General features: G+C 33.2%; 1 protein-coding gene across 8 annotated transcripts in view; it reads left to right on the top strand.

Annotated features, from left to right (window-relative positions):
- Positions 1-24566, top strand: part of CEP128 (centrosomal protein 128) — a 329036-nt gene that overhangs the window by 47120 nt on the left and 257350 nt on the right. For all 8 annotated transcript variants that reach the window (XM_036218273.1, XM_036218272.1, XM_036218269.1 and 5 more), the window contains 2 exons: positions 1783-1899; positions 24478-24564. In XM_036218273.1, coding sequence (XP_036074166.1) covers positions 1783-1899; positions 24478-24564 — 204 coding nt within the window. The remainder of the gene's footprint in view (positions 1-1782; positions 1900-24477; positions 24565-24566) is intronic.

The raw sequence follows: 24566 nt of genomic DNA, 5'->3' as shown, positions 1-24566 counted from the left end.
TGGCATGTGTCAGAATTTTCTTTTTAAGGCTGAATAATATTCCATTGCGTGTATAAACTGCATTTGGTTTATCTGTTCATCTGTCAGGAGTCACTTGAGTCACTTCCATCTTTTGGCTGTTGTGAATAATGCTGCTTTGAACATGGGTGTACAAATATCTGAGGCCCTACTTTCAACTTTTTTAGGTTTATACTTAGGTATGGCATTGCTGGGTCATATGTAATTCTACTTTTAATTTTTTAGGGACCCACTATACCATTTTCCATAGTGGCTGTACAATTTTACATTCCCACAGCAATGTACCAGCATTACAGTTTCTTCATCTTTCCAACACTCATTATTTTCTGTTTGTTTGTTTGTTTGTTTTCAATAGCAGCCATTTTTCTAAGAAGTCTGAGGTGTTTCTGTATTATTTTTTGGTGTGTTGCTATTACTTTTTATATTCACAATGAAGAATAAAGATATTTTCATTTTGTAAAAATTGAGCGAATTAACAACTTTTATTTTTTAATATTCAAATTTTCTTTCTTTTACATCAGGTACTGCATTTATTTCAGATACAATAGTAAGTTGTTTGTTGGGGTACTAAGGTTCATCACTAGGATAAATAGAAGCTTCATGCTGAAGGATATTTTGAGTTTTTGGTAAAGAACTGTAAATATCATAGTGTGTATCTTAATAATTTTTAAGGACTAGAAGTTTGAAATGCCAGACTTATCAGTCTTAGTAAATATTAACTGCTAATTTTTTTGAGAGAATATTTTTTCCCAGCCTTCATTGAATAATTAAGTTTATGTTAAATGATGTGTTTTCAAAGAACAAGTCGACCTGAGGTATAATTTACTTAAAAATTAATCTGTTTTAAGTGTACAGTTAAATGATTTTTAGTCAATGTACCAAGTGGTACAGCCATCACCATTGCCTCAGTAAGGTCTCTGGTGACTAGGACTTTTCTTGGCTATAGAGAAATGATGGCAAAAGATTTCTTATTACAGGGCTGTATTTATTGCTTCTCTTAAATGAATATAAACGTCTTCTGTCCACCTGCACCAAATATGCACATCATCAGATAGTATAAATTATTTTAGGGGACTACATAATGGTAACACATGAAGTGTTTTTGAATTTGCCCAACTTTTAGCAAGGAAAGTCTTGCATCAGAGAGGAAAAAAATCTTTCATGTTTATTTTAGAGAGTCCCAATTAAACATCTTTCAGTTTGGCTTTAGTTTTTGATCTCGTACAGCTGATTTATTTTTAGCAGATCACAGTAGAAAAGATTGACAAACTAATGAAAAGCCCTTTTAATTATTTGCTACATATACACATAAACATCAAAATCTTCCTAGGCAAGTTATGCTTATAGATAATTAAAATGATAAAGAACTAAATAGATAGAATAGTTAGTTTATCATTAATACACTAGTTTGCAAAATTGCTATTTTCCTTCCCTTTCACCAGAGGGCACTCTTTTCTAGTTTATTACTTTTTGTTCTGATCTATTAATATTTTGTACTTTGAAAAATGTAAGTCCTTTATTGGGATACAGGTTTGGATTATTTGCAGTCTAATTGTTTTCTTTCATAACTTCCAGCCAATTTTTTTTTTTTTGTGATCTGTTTTATAATTGTGTCATGAAAAGAGGCTCTAGAAACAGGCCAATCTTAAATTCTTTAGACAGTAGTTGCATCTGGTATAAAATATCTCTTCAATTTTAGTCTTTTTTTTTTTTTTTCCCCCTAACAGCTCTCTAATGTCACCATTTCTGTTTGTTCACATTAAGGCTTCAGATCGGGTGGAACGACGGCTTCAGGAAATAGAAAGAGAGATGCGCACAGAAAGAGAGCTGGTGGAAAGACGCCAGGATCAGCTGGGACTTATTTCTTTGCAGCTGCAAGAGGTTTGTGAAAAATGCCTTCTCCCAATGTTAACCTTGAGTTTGGACATTTGTTCAGCCATTGTTCAAATGGTTAAAGTTCCTTAGTTTGTTGCATGTGACAGTATAATTCAGCCCATATGAGAAGTGTGGTATATCGGATTGGTTATAGTTCAGTGAAGACAGCCCCATCTGGGTCAAACCCAGAGTCTGCTACTTGCTGCCTGTGTGACCTTGGGCAAGTTCCTTAACTTCTGTAGGCCCATTTCCTCTGTGGAAAATGGAAATAATAATGGTATTTACCTAATTAGATTGATGTGAAGATAAATGAGCTAATGCCAGTAAGGCACTTAATATAGTGTCTGGCATGTACTCAAAAAACGTTAACTGAAAGTATAATTTTACTCTGATTAATTTTCCTTGACATGAATTAGGGGTTAGCAAACTATGGCCAATGGACCAAATCTGGCCCCTTGCCTACTTTTGTAAATAAAATTTTATTGGAACACAGCCATTCCCATTCATTTCCAATCTGTCTGTGGGCGCTTTTGTGACAGAATGACAGAGTTGAGTAGTTGTGGAAGAAATTGTATGGCCCACAGAGCCTAAAAAATTGACTCTCTGGACCTTCATAGAAAAAAATTTGCCAACCCCTGGACTAGACTGTCATCAAACCACTTAACTATAGAGATCACTTACCCTTTTGATACCTTTTTTATGTTGAAATTTCCGGCTTATGAAGAAGTTGAAAATTTAGAACAAAGAATTTCTCTATATTCTATACCTAGATCCCTCCAATATTCACATTTTACCAGACTGGCTTTATCATTTTTTCTATACACACACACACACACACACACACACACACACACACACCACACACAAATTGTTTTGAGTTAGTTATACACACAAGTAAATACTTTTACACCTAAATAATATGGTATAATTTCCATAATTATAGGAAATTAACATTTGATCAATACTATGATTTAATCTATAGGTTTGATTCAACTTTTGCCACTAACGTCCTTTTCTTGTTATAATACAGGATCACATACAGCCTTTGACTGTCATGTCTCTTTAGTCTCCTTTAGCCTGGAACAGATTTTTAGTCTTTCTTTGTCATCCATGACCTTGAAAATTTAGTAGAGTCCTGGCTAGTTACTTTGTTAGAATGGCTTTCATTTTGGGTTCGTTGATGTTTTCTCATAACTAAATTCAAGTCATGGACTTTTGGTAGGAAACCCAGAGAACTGGTGCTGCCTCTTTCTCAGGATATCGTGTCGGGAGGCATGAAATGTCGATTTGTCCCATTACTGGTGAAAACTGAACATTTGGTTAAGATGTTGCCTGCCAGGTTTATGCACCGTAAAGTTACCATTATGTCTTTTTAATTATTTATTTTATGGGCATACTCTTTGAGACTTGAAAATAGCCTATTTCTTATTATACCCATACATTTTAGCATCTATTGTTGATTTCTTGTGTGAAAATTATTCTAAGTGATGCTTAATGGCAATTTTAAAAAATTCCATCATTTCTTTTATATTTATTAGTTGGAATCCTACTGTAAGGAAGGACTTTGTCTTTTTCTCCATTCATTCATTTATTCACTCATTTTTATTGGTATAGATTTGTGAATTCTCATTTTTTTACACTGGTAATATTATTATAGAAAATAAATTTGTCGAAATTTTCTTTAAATATTTCTTAGATCTATACATAAAATATAAAAAATTAGAAACAAAAGGAAATGAAGGTTAAAAACAAAAGTATGCATTTTTCTTTTACCAAATGGTTTTCTCTCAAAGTGATGTTCTGCAAATCCACTCATGTGTGCTTAAGATCATTAATCCTTAGTTATTGGCAAATTAAAAAAAAATGTTTAAGGTAAAAACACTGCCAATTGAAAATTAGGAACAAGAATTTCAACCCTGAAATTATAAATGGAAGCTGATAGAAAAATCTGCTTTTGTTTTCTAAAATTTCATTTTCCTCCATTTAACAAAAGGAGGCATACCCTTGTTAGTTGGTAATTACTTTGAAGAGGATATTTTGTTGAATAATTAGATACAGCATGTGGGTAGCCTTTTTTAAACCTTGATTTTTATACATTTGTTCTCAAAGCAAATTGCATCTGGTAGCATAAGAATAGTATGAGGAGACAATTGTTCTTTTTGCAAGAAAAAAATTAGAGAAATTTTCTGTACTTATTTTCTTCTCTCTTTGCAGAATGAACAAAATTACAAAGAAAAGAGGGTGAGGAAGATTGCTTCCCACCCCCCTTTGAGAAACTAGAGCCTGAATATTTGCATTGTAATTGTCAGTTTGACTAAAAGCTTGAGCTGTGATTTGGAATTCCATCTCTGACAGTGTAATGGAGGATCAGTATTGATAAGAAATGTTTAATTTCATATTTTGTCACTTTAATATAAGCAATGACCTATGCGCTTTTAAAAGGTGGTTTTGGATTAAACAGTGTGGTGGAAACTGGAAAGGATTAATTTAGGCTGGTGCGTTTTCCTACTCCCAAGTTAAGTGGCTTAGATTCCTATGGAAAGGTCATGTTTAAGGAGAGAAAACACTTTGCTTTCTTTTCGATATTAAAAATTACTTATGGAAATACCTGTACTGTTGATAATAGTAATTGATGTATTTTGTTTCTGGCCGAGGAGAGAAATCGAGTCTGTAGGTGAGTAGGTATGCCTGGACTTTTTGCCACTCTGCTCTTCTGCCTCCCTAAAATGTATAATTCAAAGTTAGTGATAATTATGACATTTAAAAATTGTTAAGAGATAAGGAGTGCTCATTAAAAGTTCCAGGATGTCAGAGATTTCTAGGTATAATGTCGTATTACAGGGAGGCAGCCTGTGGCTTTGGCTAACACCTGCTTTTTAGTGATCTAATGAGGTCCTTAGATCCTCAGTGCTTTATCTATTCCTATTTAATTAAAAACAATATTAATCATTGCAAATCGGTTGAGGGAAAGGTATTCTACTTGTTTAGAGTTTTTAGGATATTGTTCACTCATTTTTTCTCTCTCTCTTTTTTTCCTATCTGTCTAAGCAAAAGGGCTATCGGTGCATACTCTGGAATCCACTTCCTTTTTGAGCCTCTACCTCTCATGTGCTGCTGATGTTACATGAATGTTCGATTTTCATAACTTTGTAAGGACCTTCACTGGTCTTCATATCCCATGGTAAATACCGTTGTTTTGGTATCTAGTAGGGGTCTCTTGAGAGAGATGAATGTTTTATATTAGTTGTGTGATAATGTTCTTTTCATTTGTCTTTTAAATTTTGAATGGTGGTTCTAGTACTCTGACTAGTCGAGTTCAAATATTGTTAAGGCTTTAACCATCATTCTTTCCTTGTTGAACCACTGTGCAGACAGTAAAGTGTTATTTAACATTAAGGTACATTTATCATATTATAGACTCCTTTTGATCAGATGCTTGATAGTAAGGTAACTTTGATTAGTTAAATTTAATGGAGTGGGTAGGAATGGTGGGTGCTAGGGTTACAAAGAGGTATTTAGACTGCATGCCCAAGTCAAAACTCTTTTGCATGTCCAAAATTCACAGAAAATTCTAGGTCAAATATCTAACTCTTGGCTATGACATCTTAGAAATTCCTAACTTGTTTTTTTTTAAAGCTGTTTCTTATAAACTCAATATGTTTTCATCCTCAATTGAATTACTTAAAATGAGAAAGATAGCTATATTTCATAGCACATTAAAATGATAGTTTACTCTTTGCCCCCATCAACAATAGTGCATGTCTGAATATGACCTAAGGTGATTCAGATGCCTAAACCTTAAAGATGCTTCGTGGAGAAGTCTGTGGGGCAGGCGAGGCATGGAATCGTAATAGAAGATGGTGAAGATTAAGTGAGGGATTACGTGTAGGGTGGGAGCTCAGCTCAGAGATTTTTCAGTCTGTGCTCTCTTGGAAAACCAGATTATGTGCACTTTATGAATAAAATAAGGCCATATGCAGAAAAATTAAAAGTAATTGATATTGGATTCTTTCAAGATTTTTCTTCATCTTTTGATATCCGTACCAGTTATGAGAAACCTAATAAAGACATAGCTATTCATTCCTTCCCAGAAATGTAACTGGCTCCAGAGACTAGGATACTTGGTATAAGAAAAGCCTTGGGTACTGTTTATTAATGTATTTAGTTTGGACTCATTAAAGGAGATGTTTCCAAGGAAGCCAAGAATGCTTTCCTAATGTCGCCTTATTAGTGTTAGCGTTGCCCTTGGGACTTCTATGTCAGATCAGAGGAGGACCTGGCCAGGCAAGTGTTCCAAGGCGGTTTTGCTGACCCGGCCTCCTGAGACTCCCTTGCTTATTTTGGAGACATGGAGGCCTTTTTAAAGCCGGTAGATTCTGTATTCCCCGTCGCTTACCTTTCCAAGGCAGAATTGCAAAACTGTTGCTTGGCCATTCACTTTATCCTCTCCTTCTTGTTCCCATGGTCAATGAGGCCTTCTTCGTAGGTATTCCCCACATTTTCACATATTTATTTCAGAGCACAAGCTTCCCTTTCCCCATGGATATTCTTAGATACTTTTTATATAAATGCCCATTAAATTGCCCTCACATTGACTGTCCCAGTAGCCTCTGTGGGCTAGAAAGATCAATGGGATTTACAAGTAAACAAGAGTTTAAAAAATAAAATAGAAGTTTTGTGGAAAGCACTAGGTAAATCCATGTGGCATGAGCTCTAGAATTTAATCCTTTGTCAGTCCCAGGCGACCAGGTGTTGTGTAGTAGGCAGAGAGTAACACAGGCAGGGTGACACACAGACCCTCAGACTGCCAAGGGGCTGAAAGCACTGAGTATCACAGCAGGACAGCCACAGGGTACTTCTCTGTAGGAAAATGTGTGTCAAGGGACGATCCAAAAACTCCTGCTCTAGCGCCTGTTCTTCATGGGGTGAAGCTACATGCGTAAGATAAATCTGGGCCTGACTTGGAGCCACACTTCTTATTCTTTTAATAAATCCTGATCCTATTGACTATTTTCTCCTTCTTTTGCAAAGATGGCTTTTTTTTCCCCCTCACTACCCAGTTTCTAGTGGTATATATTATATGTGTTTTTGTGGTCCTGGATTATTACCATTTCTTGATATGTTATCTTTTAATTGTACTTCTTTTGAGCATTTCACATTTCTAGCACTTAACATAATTTGCACTTAATAAATATTTGGTGAATGCATTAAGAAATGACCATAATAATACACTGTTTTGATACAGTGTTTAAGTAGTTTTATTTCTCACTTAGTTCTTTTATGATTTTTATTATTTTGATAAAAATTTGTATTCACATGTGATTTAAATAAATGCTAAGCTAAATGTGATCATGTCATGAAATCTCATACAAACATTCTCTTTTTTAACACAGCTTTATTATTTTTTGGCTTATTTTCCCTGTCTCTTCCCCTTTGCTCTTTTGTCATCAGTTACTCCCCACAGTCCTCCCTCCTTCCAAAAACAAAAAGAAACCAGTGTAATAAATAGCCTGGGATATAGCCCTTTATATTTTTCTTTGTGCTATTAATTAATTTTCCTGTACGGACATATGTAGACTATATGTACCTTTGCATATATAGATTTTTTTGGTACACTTTTATTAAAATAGGATCACATTACACACACACACACACACACACACACACACACACGTCTGCATCTTGAAGTTTTTTTTTTCTTTCTTTTTCATCTGATCAGTTCTTTCTGGAAATTTCTCCAAGCAGCTGATGTGGTTCCAATTTAATCTTTTATTACCATGAATGAATCTTTTATTATACTAGAGGTTACCAGGTTATGTTTCCAAAAGGTTCTAACTCTTCACGTTTCTGTCAGCAGAGTGGTTGAGAATTACCTTCTCATTTCTACCAGTAGTAGTGGTTATAATTCTTTTTATTTTTGCCAGGCTAATGGCTATAAAGTGCTAACTCATTTTTATGTTCCTTTGCATTTCCCTATTGGTAAATTTGAGCATCTTTTCACAAATTTGTTGGCAGTTTGCATTTGTGCCTATACAGATTACCTGGTTATCTACTCATTTAAAGATATTGGATTATTTATATTTTCTCCCAGGAATTTTATTTTTTTAATGATGAGAGGAAGAAATCTAAGTTATTTTTTCTGACTAATGAGTTGCCTCAGCATCATTTTTGAATAATTTGTTCTTTCCCCTCTGCTTTAAATGTTACTTCTGTTATGTATCTAGTTTTCTGTGATATTTGTCTGGGATCTATATGCTTTGTTATTGACCTATTTATCTGTCTGTCCCTGAACTGATATCATTTTGTCTTAATTACATTTTGGTAAGCGATAATGAAAATCTCCTGTTATGTTTCATGAAAAATCCTCCTGGCATTTTAACTGTAATTGTAATAAATATAGAGATTAATTTGAAGAGAAGGTGTTTTCTAATGTTTTTCATGAATATTTTATAATTGTCAGTATAAAGGTCTTGTACATCTTTTGTTGGACTTACTCCTAGGTACCTTTTGGTTCTTCTATTGTGAATAGGATATTTTCTTTTATTACATCTCTAATTGGTCATTTATAGTATATAGGAGTGTGACTGGTTTTATGTGTGGCTCTTGGATCCCAACGATTTTGTTTAATCATCTTAGTAGCTATTTAATTTGTTAGTAGCTCTACTGACATATCTACTGTGTAGATAATCATATCATTTGAAATTAAAGCTAATTTAGTCTCTTTCTTTACAGTTCTTTTCCTTGTTTTATTGTACTGTCTAGAAAGTCAAGTGCAATGTTGAATAGAAACAAAGATAGCATGAATTCTTGCTTTGTTTCTGTTTATGGGGCTGCTTCTAACCTTGTGCGGTGTTTGCTCCTAGTTTTTTTGGTGCTATCCTTTATCAGATTAACAACATTGACTCAATAAATGATAATTTAAATGCTGTTTAAATGTGGTTGACTCTCAATAGATAGGAGCTCTCCTTGCATTCCTGAGAACTTTATTTGGTCAGCATTTTTTTTTACACATTGCTGTATTAATTCGCTAGTGTTTTCTTTAGTTTTTTTCTTTAATATTTATCTTTATGATTGAGATCAGTTGATAATTTTCTTTGCACTGCTCTTTTGGTTTTTGGAAGCAAGGTTACATTAATTTCATAAAATGAATTAGGTAGAGTCCTTTTTTTTCGAGTCTCTGACTCTTTAATGTTTGTTAAAACTCACCCATGCAATCATTTGTACCTGTTATCTTTTTGGTGACTGAAACTTTCAATTTCTTCAGTGCGTTTTGGTTTATAGAGCCTTTTTGTTTTTGAATCCAGCCAAGTGATCCATTTTGTCTGTGTTTTGAAATTAATTTAAAGAAGCAGTCATAGCCCTGTTTTATTATTTTTTCAATATTTTCTGAAGCTATATCCATTTCCTTTAATTTTATTTAGTTATTCTCTTCCCCCTTTTCTTTATTCGTCTTGCTAGGATATGATTATTTTATTCATTTTTGTTTTGACTGGTGTTGTTTATTACTTTATCAGCTTCTGCTTTTAACTCCATTTTTTTCCCTTTAAAAATTTTTAGTATTACTCCTATTTTTTAGACTTGCAAGTTAGAGCATTAATTGATTTTTCTGTTTTTTAAAATTAATACTGAAAATCTATCACCAAAATACCACATGTTAATGTGCTATTTCTTTATGGTAGTTTATTTCTAAATCTTTTTAAATTTCTCTTACAATTTTCTCTGCAACTCAAGACTTATTTAAGAGTGCCTTTTGGAATTTTCAAATATGTGTGTTTGCTTATTTTTAAACTCTTTATTTTTTATTCGATTCCTTCGAAATTTGTTGACATTTCCATTTTGACCTAGTACCATCATCAATTTTTTTGGTAAGTATTCTATGAATAAAAAATTAAACATTTTTTTTTGTTTTTTCTGATGTGAAGTTTTATGTGTTCATGTCTGACACATGTACACAATCATATAAATTTAGTAGGTCAGGATTGTAGATTCTGTTGTTCTGTTCTATATTCTTATTAAATTTCAGTCTAAAGCCTCCCACTGTGATAAAGATTGTCAATTTATTCCTGTGATTTTTGTCACTTTTGCTATTTTATGACTGTGGTTTCAAGGATATTAGTTAATTACTTCTTGGTCAATTATTTTTTAAATTATCATACAGTGCTTCTCTGGATTTAACAGTCTTTATGTTGCTGTTTTCATGGCATATGTTTTTTCCTCTTTATTTTAATTATTTTTCTGCAGTTTTAATTTTGTATGTTTCTTATAAACATCTTATAGCTGGACTTAAAAAATCTCATGTCTTTTAATGGCTGGATTAGTTAGTTTACACTTGCTATGATTATTGATACATTCGGAAATTTTATTTTTTTAAGATCTCATCTTTTGTTTTCTCTCCTTTTTTTCTTGTTTAATATTGTATTGAAATGTGTTGTATATTTATTTTTATAGTTACTTCTGGCTTTGAAACAATAGATTATATTTCCATTCTTTAGATGGCCATTCAAAAATTCAAACATTACATATTTAGCTACAAATTACTCTAAAGAATCTATGCTTTAGCCACAGTGGTTCATATTAAGTATCTTGTTGGGAGATTTTTCTTCTGCCTCTCAGCATAAACTTATATTTTCTTATTCTCCAGGCTTAATTGCCAGCTCTTCAGAGAGGATGTCCTCGCACCCCCCCCTTTTCTAAAATAGCCCTTTCATGCCCCACTGCTCCCTTTCATATTATGTTAATCGTTTTCATAGCACTTAACACCACCTCTAATTGTTGTTTATTTGCTTACTTATGTTATTGTATGTCTTCCTCACTAGAGTGTAAACTCCATTGGCGGGAACTATGTCCATCATGCCTGTTTCTGGGGCATGTAGAACAGTGTTTATCACATAGCATATGTTATGCGAATAGTTGAAGGAATGAACTTGCTTTCACGCTTGCTGCATTGTAACGCTGTTGGTTTAAACACTTTTTTTTTCCTCTTAAAGGTTTGTGTACATTGTTGTATTATCTACTGCTCTTATTCTTGCAAAGACAGTGAAGGTTAACAAATTTTAACTTCTTTTAAATAATTTAACTGAAATCCTACAACTATTCTCCAAGAATTCAGACAATCACAATTAAATTTTAAATATTTCAACTTTATAAAAGGAGCATATAAAAGAAACAATTTGATATAGTAGGTTACTGTTTTTCAACTAAATTAGAAAAAAAAAATTTAAATAGGATTTCCCAGATATATCAATTCTGAAAGTAACACCTCTTTAAAATATTAATTATGGGTTTCAGAAAGAATGGTAATTTAGTCATCTGTGTGTGGATAAACTGAGTCTTCGTGGAATTGTTCCTGTTATAGGTCAATAACAAATGCTGATTGACTTTGGTTTGGGGACAAATAATGCGCAGAAAAGACTTTTTAAAAGACTGAGGATCCATTTTTTTCTATTTCAATTTTCAGAACGTTGGTAAGGAAAAAATCTTTTAATTTAGGCTTTTCACATAATTTCTATTTTTATTATCTAAATTTAAATGTTTTAAATTTAGAAATTTAGATAATAAAAATCTTAGTAGTTAGTAGGGAATTAGTACAGGTCTTTGACCACTAGTCGTCAGTATTGAACCATCAATTGTGACACAGGCATGATTTATTTAAGTTGCTAAACTTTGTTGAAAAACAATTCTTTGTAATATATATATACACCTTACATCTTAGGGCTTCCTGAAAGTATACTTGGCACAAACATCGCAACTGAAAATATCTAATTATTTAATGATAGATATTTTAAATTTTAAATTTTAAGTAGCATTGCTCTCCACTGTTGAAAATAAAATGTGACCCAGAGTATTCTGTATTAAGACATCTGCTGTATTTAACAGGAAAACTATCATTTCTGTGCCTTTTTGTTAGAGTTTCTTCATGCTTCCTATTCAGGATTACAATTCCTTCTTCCCTCCCTCTGTGGAAGACTTTCTACATATAATAAAACAATTAGAGTCTAATTTGATATGAGAGTTTATTTCACTGAAATCATATTTCATACTCTTCCACATTTTATGTTTCTGAGCTATACAGAAGTGTTCCAAAGATACTTCTCTAAATTTTTATCTTATATAGCTCCAAACCTTTTTCCTAATTATCATTTTCTTCTTAATAATCGCCGCTTTTGTACCCCGTTGTATACAACCCTATTTATAATCATATTCTAATGTTATTCTAATGCTGTTTGTTCTTCCTTTGGCTAATTTTGTTTTTCTTTACTTGATAGAAAGACATTTTTTTATACCTCTATCATGACTTATCACATTTCTAGTTAATTTACATTTCTATTCAGTATCCTGAATTCCCACCCCCCTTTTAAAATTTAAATACTGAAGCTGTGGTAGTAGTTCTTTCTCAATAAATGAGAAACTTCTTAGGTTTTTCTAATGTATCTTTCCGTATATGGTCAAGTTACAGTTATAACTTTATTATGTAAAAAAAAAAGTTTTACAGTTTTATGTTTACTATTGAGACTGAGATCCTGAAGTGTTGCTAGCCAGTATCAGTCTTGAATGGGAAAAAGTCAGAGTGATGTTGTCCACAAAGCCTGGACAGACTTGAGTCACTGGAACTCTATTTTCTGTTCTTTCTCCTTCTGACCTGTGAATTTGTTTAGAAGGTGCAACATTTTGTGTGTGAGTGTGTGTGAGTGTGTGTGGGGGCTCATCTTAATAAAAGTAGCTTGTATGATTTATTTCTTAAAAAGACGGATACTCATCTTGCTAAAATTATTTTAATTTTGTTTTAAAAATTTTACGTTGCTTTATGTCCTCACCTTTTCTGTTTCTCCCATTGTCCACATCTAGTCCGTCATGAAATTCTGTCAACTGTATTTAAGAAATATTTTCTGAATTTGTAGTTTCTCTTTCTCTTTACCACTACTGCCCTCATCTATCATCCTGCCATTCTTTTCTTCTATCTGGGCTAGTACAGTAGCCTCTTTGCTTCCATTCTTATCTCCTTAATAGAGTCTTTTCCCCACTGAATCAGATATCGCTACATATTTCTTCAAAATCTTTAAATGGTTTCTCTATCACATTCATAATGAATGTCATCATCTAAAGTCCTCAGCCTGGTCCCCTCACCCTATTTTCTATTGTTCTTCGTTTTGCCCATTCTAGGCCAACCGTGTGGCCTTCTTGCTTCTTCATGGACACGGCAGGCACCTCTTGCCTCTGGACATTTGTGCTTTCTATTCTCAGAGCCAGGAGTTTTCACCTCTGAAAACAATTGCATTCAAAGCTCTACATCACAAAGGCCTTAGTAACTATCTTAGATAAAATATCCCTCTTGGCTCTTGAGCCTCTTACATGCGTTTTTTCTTTATTACTTTTTATTACCTGTCATCTGTCTGTCTTCCTGATCAGAATGCGGGCTTTATGAAGGCTGGCACTTAGTATGTTTTGCTCATTGCTGTGTAGTCAGCACCTAGAACAGTGGCTGGCATGCAATAAAGGGCTCAGTAAGTATTTCTTGAAGGAGTGAATGCATAAATAAATATTGCATACTATGTAGTCAGAACTATACATAGTAAAATATCATTTGACCATGTACTTACTATGTGCCAGGTGCTGTTCTGGGGGCTAGGGATTTAGAGATACTTATAATGCTCTCTTGTCCTTTAGAGGCTCCCAATTTAATTGAGGAAATAGAAATGTTAACAATTGCTGTAATTCAGTAGAGTGTTCTTTCAACCTTGCCTAGGCTCAGAGTAGCCCCAGGGAAAATCTTTTCCCTCAAAATCTTTTCGCCTTTAGGCCCATTGGGAAAATTTGGGTGGAAGGGATGGCATTTTTGCTGAGACTTTGCATTTTCAAATTATTTTAGGCAATCCTTTTATGAATGTGCTTCTAACTTATTATTTACTGCTGCCTGATAAGCACTTTACCTATCTTTGGCCGAAATGTTTACTTAAATTCTTACTCACTGTCCTTTTGATTCACAGCATTGCTCTTTGTCTTGTTTTATACCGTGCTAATTATTTTCTCCTCTCTTTTATGTTTGTTACTGGTGGATACCTTATTTTTTTCTTTGTAAGGATAAAATAAACAATGTTTTCTATAAGGTTATGAAAGAACCATTAATGTCAACATGCTGATGAAAAGGAAATAGATGGAAAAGAATGATTGGCTCTTATGGGATTTGTCTTTCAAAGCTGGTTGAGCACTATTTGGCACAGCTTGAAATGTGCAGTTCCTTGGCATTGTGTGTCCTTTAGCCTTCTTCCTTAGTCTTTTTTCTTTATTTCCCTTCTTGTCACCCACATTGGTCCTTCCTCCCTTATTTAACTTATAGTATTTTTAATTAGGCTTTGATCATTTACGATGACACTAAAAACCACTTTTAGTATTCTTTCTGTGGAAAATAATTTTCCCCAAAACTTCTTAAAGCAGAGAAAGTGGAAGAGATCTTGGATTTTTCCTCTTTCAACCTTGTACTCACTCAATAATCGAATTTCCACTCACACAGCAAACTCCCTGTGTAGTTCGTGAATATCACAGACACAGTCGCTCTACAAGCCGTATTATCTTTCTGGTACTGGGAAACATTGAGACTAAGAGTGGGTTGAATTGAAGACTATTCTCTTTTAATAATGTATTTCAGGAACCTACTATTTAATAATGAAAGAACAAAAATTGAAAATTTAGAAATGCATTCTACATTGTAGAAGAAATAACATGTTAACTGCTAGCTTGCTAATTAAGGCCTTTTGATTCCTTTGAAGGGTGCAGTTTTATGAGATGATGTGTAGATGTGAGTTGTTCTGAAATTCTTATAATCTTATTTCTATGTAATTAACACTTATGTTATGTCTTCTTAGGCTTTTGACTTTATTAAGAAAATATTACCTAAGACCATTAATTATTAAATGCTTGTAATGTACTGTCTACCCCATATCACCTCCCCATTTCAACTATCTTTTTCCCAAATTCTCTCATGTATACTAACTCACGTTTTCTTATTATTCAAGTATTTGAATAATGTGTGATTTTTAAGATGTCTTCCTGGGTTGTAGTTTCCTTGTTCCTACCCTCATTGAAGTTAGTCCTCGAACAACTTTTTGTCTCCCTTTTTTTCCTTGATTGTTTGCTCTCTAGGTTCATGAAGTGTGAATACTTATTATTGTCTTTAGTATGGACATTCTGACCTGTGGCTCCTTTCTTTATTTCACCTATTCTTCCAGCATATTATAGCTATTCTTGTAAAGTACCTCAGATTCTGTTTGGAAATAGTCAAGGTTTACATTATGAATAAATAGTCTTATTGTTCCTATAAGTTGCATTTAAGTCTGACATATTTTTTATTTTTATACCATATATGACTAAATCTCAAAGAATTGTTTAATCACATTTATTTCGCTATGTTTACTTATTTGTTCTTGCCAATATCATCGCTGTAAATTATAACAAATAAGGCTAGCATAAATCTGTGTTAGTAGCACCATATGCAAATAGACATTTAATGCTGTTAATACTCTCATGATGATGAAAAATGTTTGTGCTCTTGTTGACTGAACAGCTGCCTGATAATAGACTGAGATTTTCTGAGTGCAGAACTTGTTTAATTTCTACTTTATGCTTTTCTTGAAGAGTGGAATGTTTCTATCTACATTTTCAGTGAATTTTCCTAGACCATCTGTTTATAAAGCCCTTTCCCATCATCATCAATTAATATTTACTGAGCAACTACTGAATGCATAGTAATATTGTGTAAACAAAGCATACTCTGCTACAGATAGACATATTCATTGACTTGGTACTGTTTTATTTTGATTAGAAACTAGTCAAAAACAAAACAAAAAAACCCAAAATCCAGAGGCATAAAATAACACCTTCTTACTCTGAACAATGAACGATGTATATTCATGGGGCATTCTGCTCAAATACATATAAAACTTGAGAAATTTTAAATTTCCATAATTATCTGTGATAGTCTATTTGTCAACAATTCTTACCCAATGTGCCTGCATTTAGAAATTGAAATCAAGAATCACTTTGCTCTGGGATTTCTAATAAAACTATGAGTCTCTTTTTTGAGAGGAAACTACTGGATAAAAACAGACCCTCCACTAAGAGCATTTGCCTTTTGATTTTGAAGGGAATCCTGGAAAGTGCACTTGTTGGGCTCACATTTAACTTTACTTGCAGGATTTTTATTGAGTAAAAGATTGCATGAAAATAAAATCTGTTCCAGTAAAAGCAGTGGGATTTTAGGGAATAATACTCATTACCATTGTTGCTTTTGAATTAAACAAGTCAAAAGACCTGTATGTCTTTTCAACATACCAACTTTGTAGGCAGTAATTAAGGTTTTGTTTTGCAGACTGGCAAATTTAATAACATGTGAAGAATAAAATTCTGAAACTAGTCAATAGGGGTTTTACTTTTGAGTTATTTTTATTTTTATAGTTATGGTAGTGGATTTTTACTGATTCACCCATGGTCTTTGGCCTAGTTAGCCTTCCATGTGGCCTTTGGCTAAGGTTTGGGGTACAGACTATGGCCATGGAACAGAGCAAAAGGAATTCACTCTCATGGTGATTGAACCCATGACCTTGGTTGGCTTTATTGGCATAAGGTGCCTTACGCTGTCTTAGTCTCCATCTAGGTCATTCTCAAAAAAACATTTTGAGTTTTATGTATCAAAAACTCAGATATCTTTAAAGAACATTATTAAGGATTATAATTACCATCAGAAATAATGCCAATGTACTTGACTACTGATAAATCTTACTTAACTACATGGTATTTGATATTACTCTATCCTTTGAAAAACAGAGATGGTTGCATCTTGTGACTCTACTCCACTGTGTGCTTACCACTTCCATCTGGAAAATACACTGGCAGCAGGTTTTTAGAACGTCTCCCTTTGAAAATCTGTATGGTGTTATAATAGTAATGATCACTGCTAGATTCTCTTTGGACTTGTTTCATGCAGTGATACTTTCACTTATTAAAGTATTTTTTTTTAAATTATAGATGTGGGTATAAAATTTTTGTTCTTTGGTTCTGGCTGAAAAATAAATTTCTTTGAACAATTTAAGTAAAATCCATCTAGCTATTTTTGAGTTAGATATTGGTTGAGGGATTTAGAATGTGAATGCATTGTTTTCTGCCTTGAAAAGAAACTTAAATTTTTTTTTGTTTTGTTTGGTTTTTATTGGCACAGATAATCCCCAACTGGATGAACTTAAATGCTAAAAATTTCCATGACTTTAGCTAGTTTTCATGTGGGAGGAATCTCTAACTTGATTTAGGAAAAAAGCAAAATTTAGAAATTCACAGAACATGACAGAAATAAAATGTTTTAATTTAAATGTATAGTATAGGTTCTGAACAGTAAAATCCTGCTGTATTATGCATATATATTCCTTATCAAAATATGTATTATTCTACTGATTGATGGTTTTAGAGCTGTGATTTAGATTTCTAAAAAAAGCATTTTGGAAATAGACACTAGAGTTCCATCTTTTAAAAAAATTCCAATTAAGTAAGGTTGTTGTTATAGTGTTCTATACATACTAAGTACATAATAACATTTTATCTTGCTTTAACATATAACAAATGTCCTTAAATATATTTATACTTTTTAATATACATAAATACAAACAACTAGTAACTTTAATTTATAGCTCATGTGATCTAATTTAGGTCAAAATATCATCATGTTTTGAAGCTTGAAAACCTTTTTCGGTGAGTTTTATTTTGTACTTACGTGAAGAATTTAATTATAAAAATATAGTCAAATGAGCAATGAAGCCATGAAAAGATATAACAGAACCTTAAGGAATATTACTGAGTAAAAGAAGACAATCCGAAAAGACCACATCCTGTATTATTCTGACTGTATGAAAAGGAAAAACTGTGCAGACAGGAAAAAGATGAGTGGTTGCTAGGAGCTGGGGTAGGGAGGTGAAGGATGAATAGGTGGAGCACAGAGGATTTTCAGTGCAGCGAAACTGCCCTGTATGATACTGTCGTGATGGATACATGTCATATATTTGTCCAAATCCATAGAATGTGTAACAATAAGAGTGAACCCTAATGTAAGCTATAGACTTTGAGTGACTACCATGTGTCCATGTAGGTTCATCATTTGTAATTTGTACCACTCTGGTGTGAGATGTGGATAATGGGGAAGGTTGTGCATGTGTGGGAGCGGGGCGTAGATGGGAAACATCTGTACCTTCTTCTCAAGTTTGCTGTGGCCCTAAAACTGCTCAAAAAAGTCTTTAAAATAAATATACATAGTAAGAGCTGCTATTTTTGTAATTATCACATGGCTTCTTCCTTCTTCGTTGTTACTTGAAAACTAAAAGTCTGACTTGACAGTTTATGCTTTAAATATAATGTTACTGACCTGTTGTTCGACATGAGCACAGACTTGGTTTTCTATAGTCTGGTTGGTTTACCAGTGAATCATCTACATGTGCTTGCCCTTGAGACCAAAGGTATGCAGTTGCAGCTCTGCTGAGTGATTAGGATGAGACGGGATAGATTATGTTCACAGTTGTTGTTGTTGTTGTTGTTGTTGTTGTTGTTGTTTTAAATTTCAGTTGCCTGTATGGGGGTTAAGATGTGACCTTTATTTCATTTCAACTCCATCATTCCTACCCAAGCTTGCTGGTCCATTTAAAGTAGACAAAGGCCCTTTAATTCTCTATTTGTTCCACATGTTCAAGTGTGTTATTTTTCATAGCTTCTTGATAAACATGCCTACTGTCAAAGTCGTGGGAGTTTTTATGGTCAGATGAGATGTCTACAAACATTTCCTTTTTCTCCTTTCCCCTCCTCCCTAAAAGGAAAGACTGCATTTAAAATAACGTATATAACGGAGAATGCAGAATCATCTCCCTCTAAAGAACTTTGGTAGTACAATACTCAATGTTAGTCTTTTTGATGGAAATAGGCATACTTAAGGAAAGAAGAAAAACTGTTGTTGCTAAAGATTTAAATGTGCCTCAGGGACCCTCTATTAAGTCTCAGTGTTGTTGCTGTGATCTTAAATGTGTGAGAGAGTCTGAATCCTCGAGCAGGGCACATGATAGCTTTATAGCTAAACTGCTTTTATGAAAAAAATAAGCTTTAAAGGGCAGAATAACAGTAATAGAAATTCATTGGCATGTGATGATTTTTTTCTCTTTTTATAACTGCTTTTACTGGGTCAGTTTTAATATAATTCTAAGTTGATTGATCTAAGTCAAATGGAAAAGAAATCCATTGCGGGCATATACATTTTAAAAAGGTAGTAAATGACTTAAAGTTTATTATTAAGGTTTAAAGAAATGGCTTCTAATTTCGATTCAGTTAGCTTTTTGAAATGTTTTTCGTTGAGTGTTATTTGGGTTTTCAGAAGTTTAAAGTGCATTATATATATGTATATATATTTACTAGGTCTTAAGAATTAGATTTTTTTTTCTTTTTTTTTTTTGTGTTTCATTTTAAACTAGATAATGTAGAAAGGAGGTTCAATCTTCTGGGCTAGAATATTGCTTGTGTGTTTACTTGCTTACTGACTCATGGTATAGAGAAAGCGGAAATAATGCTCAAACTTAATGACATTTCTAGACCATATGGTGGAAATGCAGTGATTTGCTTTGGGTCGCTCCTCAGTACCTCACTTTTCATCTACTGAAAACAATGGAATTTAAGTTCTCATTGACTAAATTTTCGAACTTACATATCCGTAGAATAAAAGCAGAAATAAAAAAGGAGAGTATTAAATAACAGTTTAGGCACCAAGTAGAGGTACAATAGGAAAATATATTATTTTGGAAAGGTGTTATTATAAATAACTGGTCAGATGTCAAAGGTGGAAAGTGAGGAGAAAAGGAAATTTCATTGCAAATTCCTAGGGATCCAAGAGAATTAGAGGTTCTCTTATTCAACTAGCTCATATATGGAAATTTGGATTTAAAAGAAAATAGACAGTTGACTATCAGAAGAATTATGTTTTTATAGGCTCTAAATCCATGCACTAGATAGATATAGAAAACACTATTTGATTGTTAAAAGTTCAGCTTATTGATTTTATTTCTTTAACACCAAGTAAAACAGTATTTATGCTAGTGATATGAAATGAAGATTGAATACCTATCAGTGTGAGAATGAAAATAATTATTTCCCATGCTGCATTTTAAGAGGAATGGGTCTTGGTAACTGATAGGTGCTTTCTTTATGGGATGGGGGATCTTGGGGTGTTGAGCATTGTCATGAGTATAAGTATTCAAAATCAAGGACTAGAATAGCGGCAAATTGCTTTGCATAACTTGGAGAGGGAAATTTAGAAGCATTGGGGGAAGGTCTAGAAGCTACCAATAAATAAATAAATAAATAAAATAATGAGGCTGGACACGATGTAGGGGAGCAGAGAATGGGGAATTCCCGGTTGGAGTTGCCCAGGAGAATTTATAGAACACTCAGTGTTTGAGCAAGATTTGAAGATTGTGCTCCATCCCTCTATATAGTCTTATGAAAATTATCACTTATTAATGTTTTTGGTGTAAGCAGGTTATCTTGGGGTGAATGCAGAGAAGTTCAGCATTCTCTTTACTGGAATGTAAGTGCAATTACATTCTACGACAATTACAATGACTACAACTACAATTACAATTACTACAATTAATAGTGAGTACATAGTGAGCACATAGGTGAGTGCTGGCCGGTGAGTTAACTTACTAGGAATCTGGGTTACATTAGACTATAAGGCTTGGTGGGGAAAAAATTTGTAGGCCAAGAAAGCACCAACAGTATTATAGTTGGTCTGGTTTTGAGCTAAAATTCGTGGGTGAAACTTTAAGGAAACTTGCATAGCCTCAAAATATCTACCCAAATATTTGTTAATTTCTTTGGTTGTTTTAACATATTTCCACACATTTTTTGATATTCCGTCTCTGGGAGGTGGAGCTTAATTCTTTTACCTTTGAGTATATGATGGAACTAGTGACTCTCTTTTAACAAATTAAGTATGAAAAGGAAAGAATGTTAACTTTATGGCAAAAGGGAAATTTGGCAGAGACCGCCTTGCCTTAAGCAATCAAGGTTAACATCACCAGTCTTGAGTCACTTTTATATTGTGTACCCTACAATGTGATGCAATGAGAAGGGTACCTACCTCAGTTGTGTTCCATGCCCCCTTCCAAATGCAGGAGCCCTGTCTAATCATGAAATGACTTCAGACAAACCCAGGTGGAGGGACATTCTACAGAATACCTGACCTGAAGTTACCTGAAGTATCTCTTTAAAAATGTTGAGATCATAAAAACAAGGATAAGGTTAGAATTGTTAACAGATTGGATGATACTAAAGAGACAAGCTGCTCCACAGTGTCCTGCAGTGGATTTTGGTACAAAAAGGAGCATTTGATGGTTGAATAAAATTTGTAGCTTAATGGTTTTGTAACAGTGTTAATATCTTAGTTTTGATCAATATACCATTGTTATGAAAGATGTTAATTTTAGGGAGTGCTGGGTGAGAGTTTATGGTAACTCTGAGCTATCTTTATAGCTGTTCTGTAAACGTTAATTATTTCAAAAATATAAAAACTGAAACTCATTCAGGAGATTTTTTTTTTTCTGAAGAAAAAATAAGCTATGACTTGTGAAAACAGGAAAAAGTTATTAATTCTTTGACTTAAGCCCCAAAATAAATGTATATTTTTCAGTTTCACTACACCATGATAATTGTTTTTCCAGAAAGAAAGACAACTTGAGAAAATTGCTTGAGAAAATATGACAATTAATAAAGATGGAAGAAATCTTGAAATCTTACATATATTTAATGAATAGAGTCACCAATTGTAAAGTTGTTATTCAGAGATTATAAAGGGATATTTATTCCAACACTCAGTAACACGTTTACCACTTAAAATGTGCCAAGTACCCTGTTAGAAATAAAATGTGATCATGACAGATGAGGGTTCTGGCCTTCTTGAAGCTTATACCTTAGTGACACCAAAACTTTTGTATTACTCTGTGGAAATGTAAGTGTCTGGATAAACAAGGACTATTTCGAATGTCTATCTAAGTAAGTATAATTAAGCATATAAATAAATGAATGAAACATTTTTTAATGTGTTTAACCGAAATAAAGTATGCAAACACTTGGGAAAAGTTAATATAACGTTCTTATTTTTTGATATAAAGTGTTATAGGACTTTAAAAATGTGAGTTTTGGAATTGATGAGAAAGGGGCAGAAGTGGATTAATTCCACTTAGTAAAATGGAAAAATTTCTTCACTGGAGAATTTCTTGGGTTTAAATTCTTAAGTAAGTTAAACTATTAGAGGTGCAGTGTGACGTTAAGTCAAATTATAAAAGCTTAGCAGGTGACTCCTGTTTCTCTAAGCTCAGTAAGCACAGGACAGAGATCAAAAGAGTCTGGGGCATGAAATGATGCACAAAATCCCATGGGAAGGACTTTAGCAACTACTGGTTGAAAGTTGCAGAGTCCTCCCAGTTAGATTTTGAACTTACCAATGGCAGGGAATGGTGCTTATGTTTGGGATAAGCTCTACTTATTTCTTTATGGCCTCAGGTGACCTCACCTGGCTTGGGCAAACCTTCACTCATTTGGAGTGGCTTCTGCTTAGGAGTTTGAATCTGGACATGAAGCTTACTATTTACAGATTGATAAAATCTATACAATGCCTGATGAAATATTCCTCAGAATCTATGGTAAAGCACAGGCTGGTTTTTAATTCAACGAAAAAATATTGAATAGATAACAAATTAAGTTTAACTCATAAAAATAAATGGGGCTAGGTTGGAATGATAATGTTAAGGAATATAATCATTCAAAAATTTATAAAGTGTTTAAAATGTAGCACAATTTATATGTTTTTTCTTCATGTTTCTTTCTCTTACACATGCAGTCGCATTGGGTGGGGAAAGACTGAGGAGACACAGAAAGGCTATAGGTGTCAGCAGTAATTTTCAAGTTTCTAGCATAATTTTGTTCAGGAGAAAACTTATAAACACATACAACCAGTCAAAATTGAATAGACTATGCATATAGAATTAAATATTATTACAAATTCCACTTATCCTAAATTAAAGAACAAATATCAACCATCAAAATCACTTGATAACTACCTGGAAGAATTATAATTTAAATACCTCATCAATGTTAGCAATTCAATAATCATAATAGTTGGCTTTTATTGAACACTTTAGTGCTCTACAAATACCAGATTATTGTCTTCATATCCATGCCATAAGGTTGATATAATTATTAACACATGGAGAGACAGCGCCACTCAATAGTTAAGAGGCAGACAACCGGAGATTTTCTCCTGTGTCTGTTGCTAGCTAGATGAATGACCTAGTTATTTAACTACTTGTACCTCAATTTCCCCCGTCATAAAATGGGCTTAATAATAACTCATGGAATTATAAAGATTAAGTGCATATATTCAACATATGTAGTGTATTTATTTAATATATGTAAGAAGAAGCAGAATGCCTGGACATGGTAAAGTGTCATATAAGTGTTGTTATATTATTGTACCAAAAACAAATTTATTTTTCATTCTGATGATGTCTGTCTCCTCAGTTGCCTTTTATTAGTGAGAATAGGATCTGTGAAAGAGGAAGCTGCGATCTCATGGATAGGGGCCATGGTTATTTTACCCATGGATTGGCATCCCCCTAGCATAGTCCCTGACATACTGTAAATACACTTATGAGTTATTTGTTCAACATATAAGTTAATGAAATTGAATATGATTGATTAAATTTACATCAAAACAGTTTTTAACATGTTTTGCTGTTTGCCTAAAAATCATTTTTCTCCTGAGCACCATAGAACCTGTTGGAAAAGATTTCTGGCAATTTGGCTTTTCTCAATTTGGATGGCCTCTACACATACATTTTCTAAGTCTAAATGCTAAAATTGTCAAAAAAATTTTTTGAACAAATGGAATGCTTTTTAGATGTCATGAAAGATTGTTCCAAGTACAAATTTTTTCTTAGCTTTAATTTTAATATAGACACAAATGCAAACAGATACTTATGTGGTTAACTTTTGAAATTTGTATTAAAATTTTTTTTTTCCCATTTTATTAATGAGAGAAAAGTGTAGAAGAGAATGTTTTTTTTCCTCCTCTATGTGAAGTATGGTTTGAAGAACATGTTTCTACCTCGATGAGGGTTTTTGCAGGATTCAGAAAACTAGTGAGCTAGCTTTTAGTATTATGTCTAAATAGTTGAACAGGTAATATGACCATTAAATATTATTATTTCAGCAAGCAGTAAGCTTTGCTTGTTTCTAAAAAATCTGGTAGCTATCTCTACTCTTGTGTAATAAAATACCCAAAGATGAGAAAAAATGAAACTAAGTGGAAATTGATTAGGGAGATCAGGGAATTGCTTCTCCCTACTGAAATGTTCTTAGAACTTTAGTGAATGAGCAGGTTGTAATTCCTTTATATATTTTGTACAACTCATATTCACCTTCCTCAGTCTTTTCTTGATAAATCCTAGTAGTGTCTTTCAGCTTTATATGTATTTTGGAATAATACATTTTTCCTCACCTCTTTCATTCTAGGCATTGAAGAAACAAGAAGCTAAAGCAGATGAAAATGAGGGAGTAATGAAAAATAAGCTAAAACAAACTGAAACTGAGAAGAGTCAAGT

Source organism: Rousettus aegyptiacus, unplaced genomic scaffold (assembly GCF_014176215.1).
Source record: "Rousettus aegyptiacus isolate mRouAeg1 unplaced genomic scaffold, mRouAeg1.p scaffold_m13_p_3, whole genome shotgun sequence".
Lineage (NCBI taxonomy): Eukaryota > Metazoa > Chordata > Mammalia > Chiroptera > Pteropodidae > Rousettus > Rousettus aegyptiacus.
This window is presented reverse-complemented; position numbering and strand designations above follow the sequence as displayed.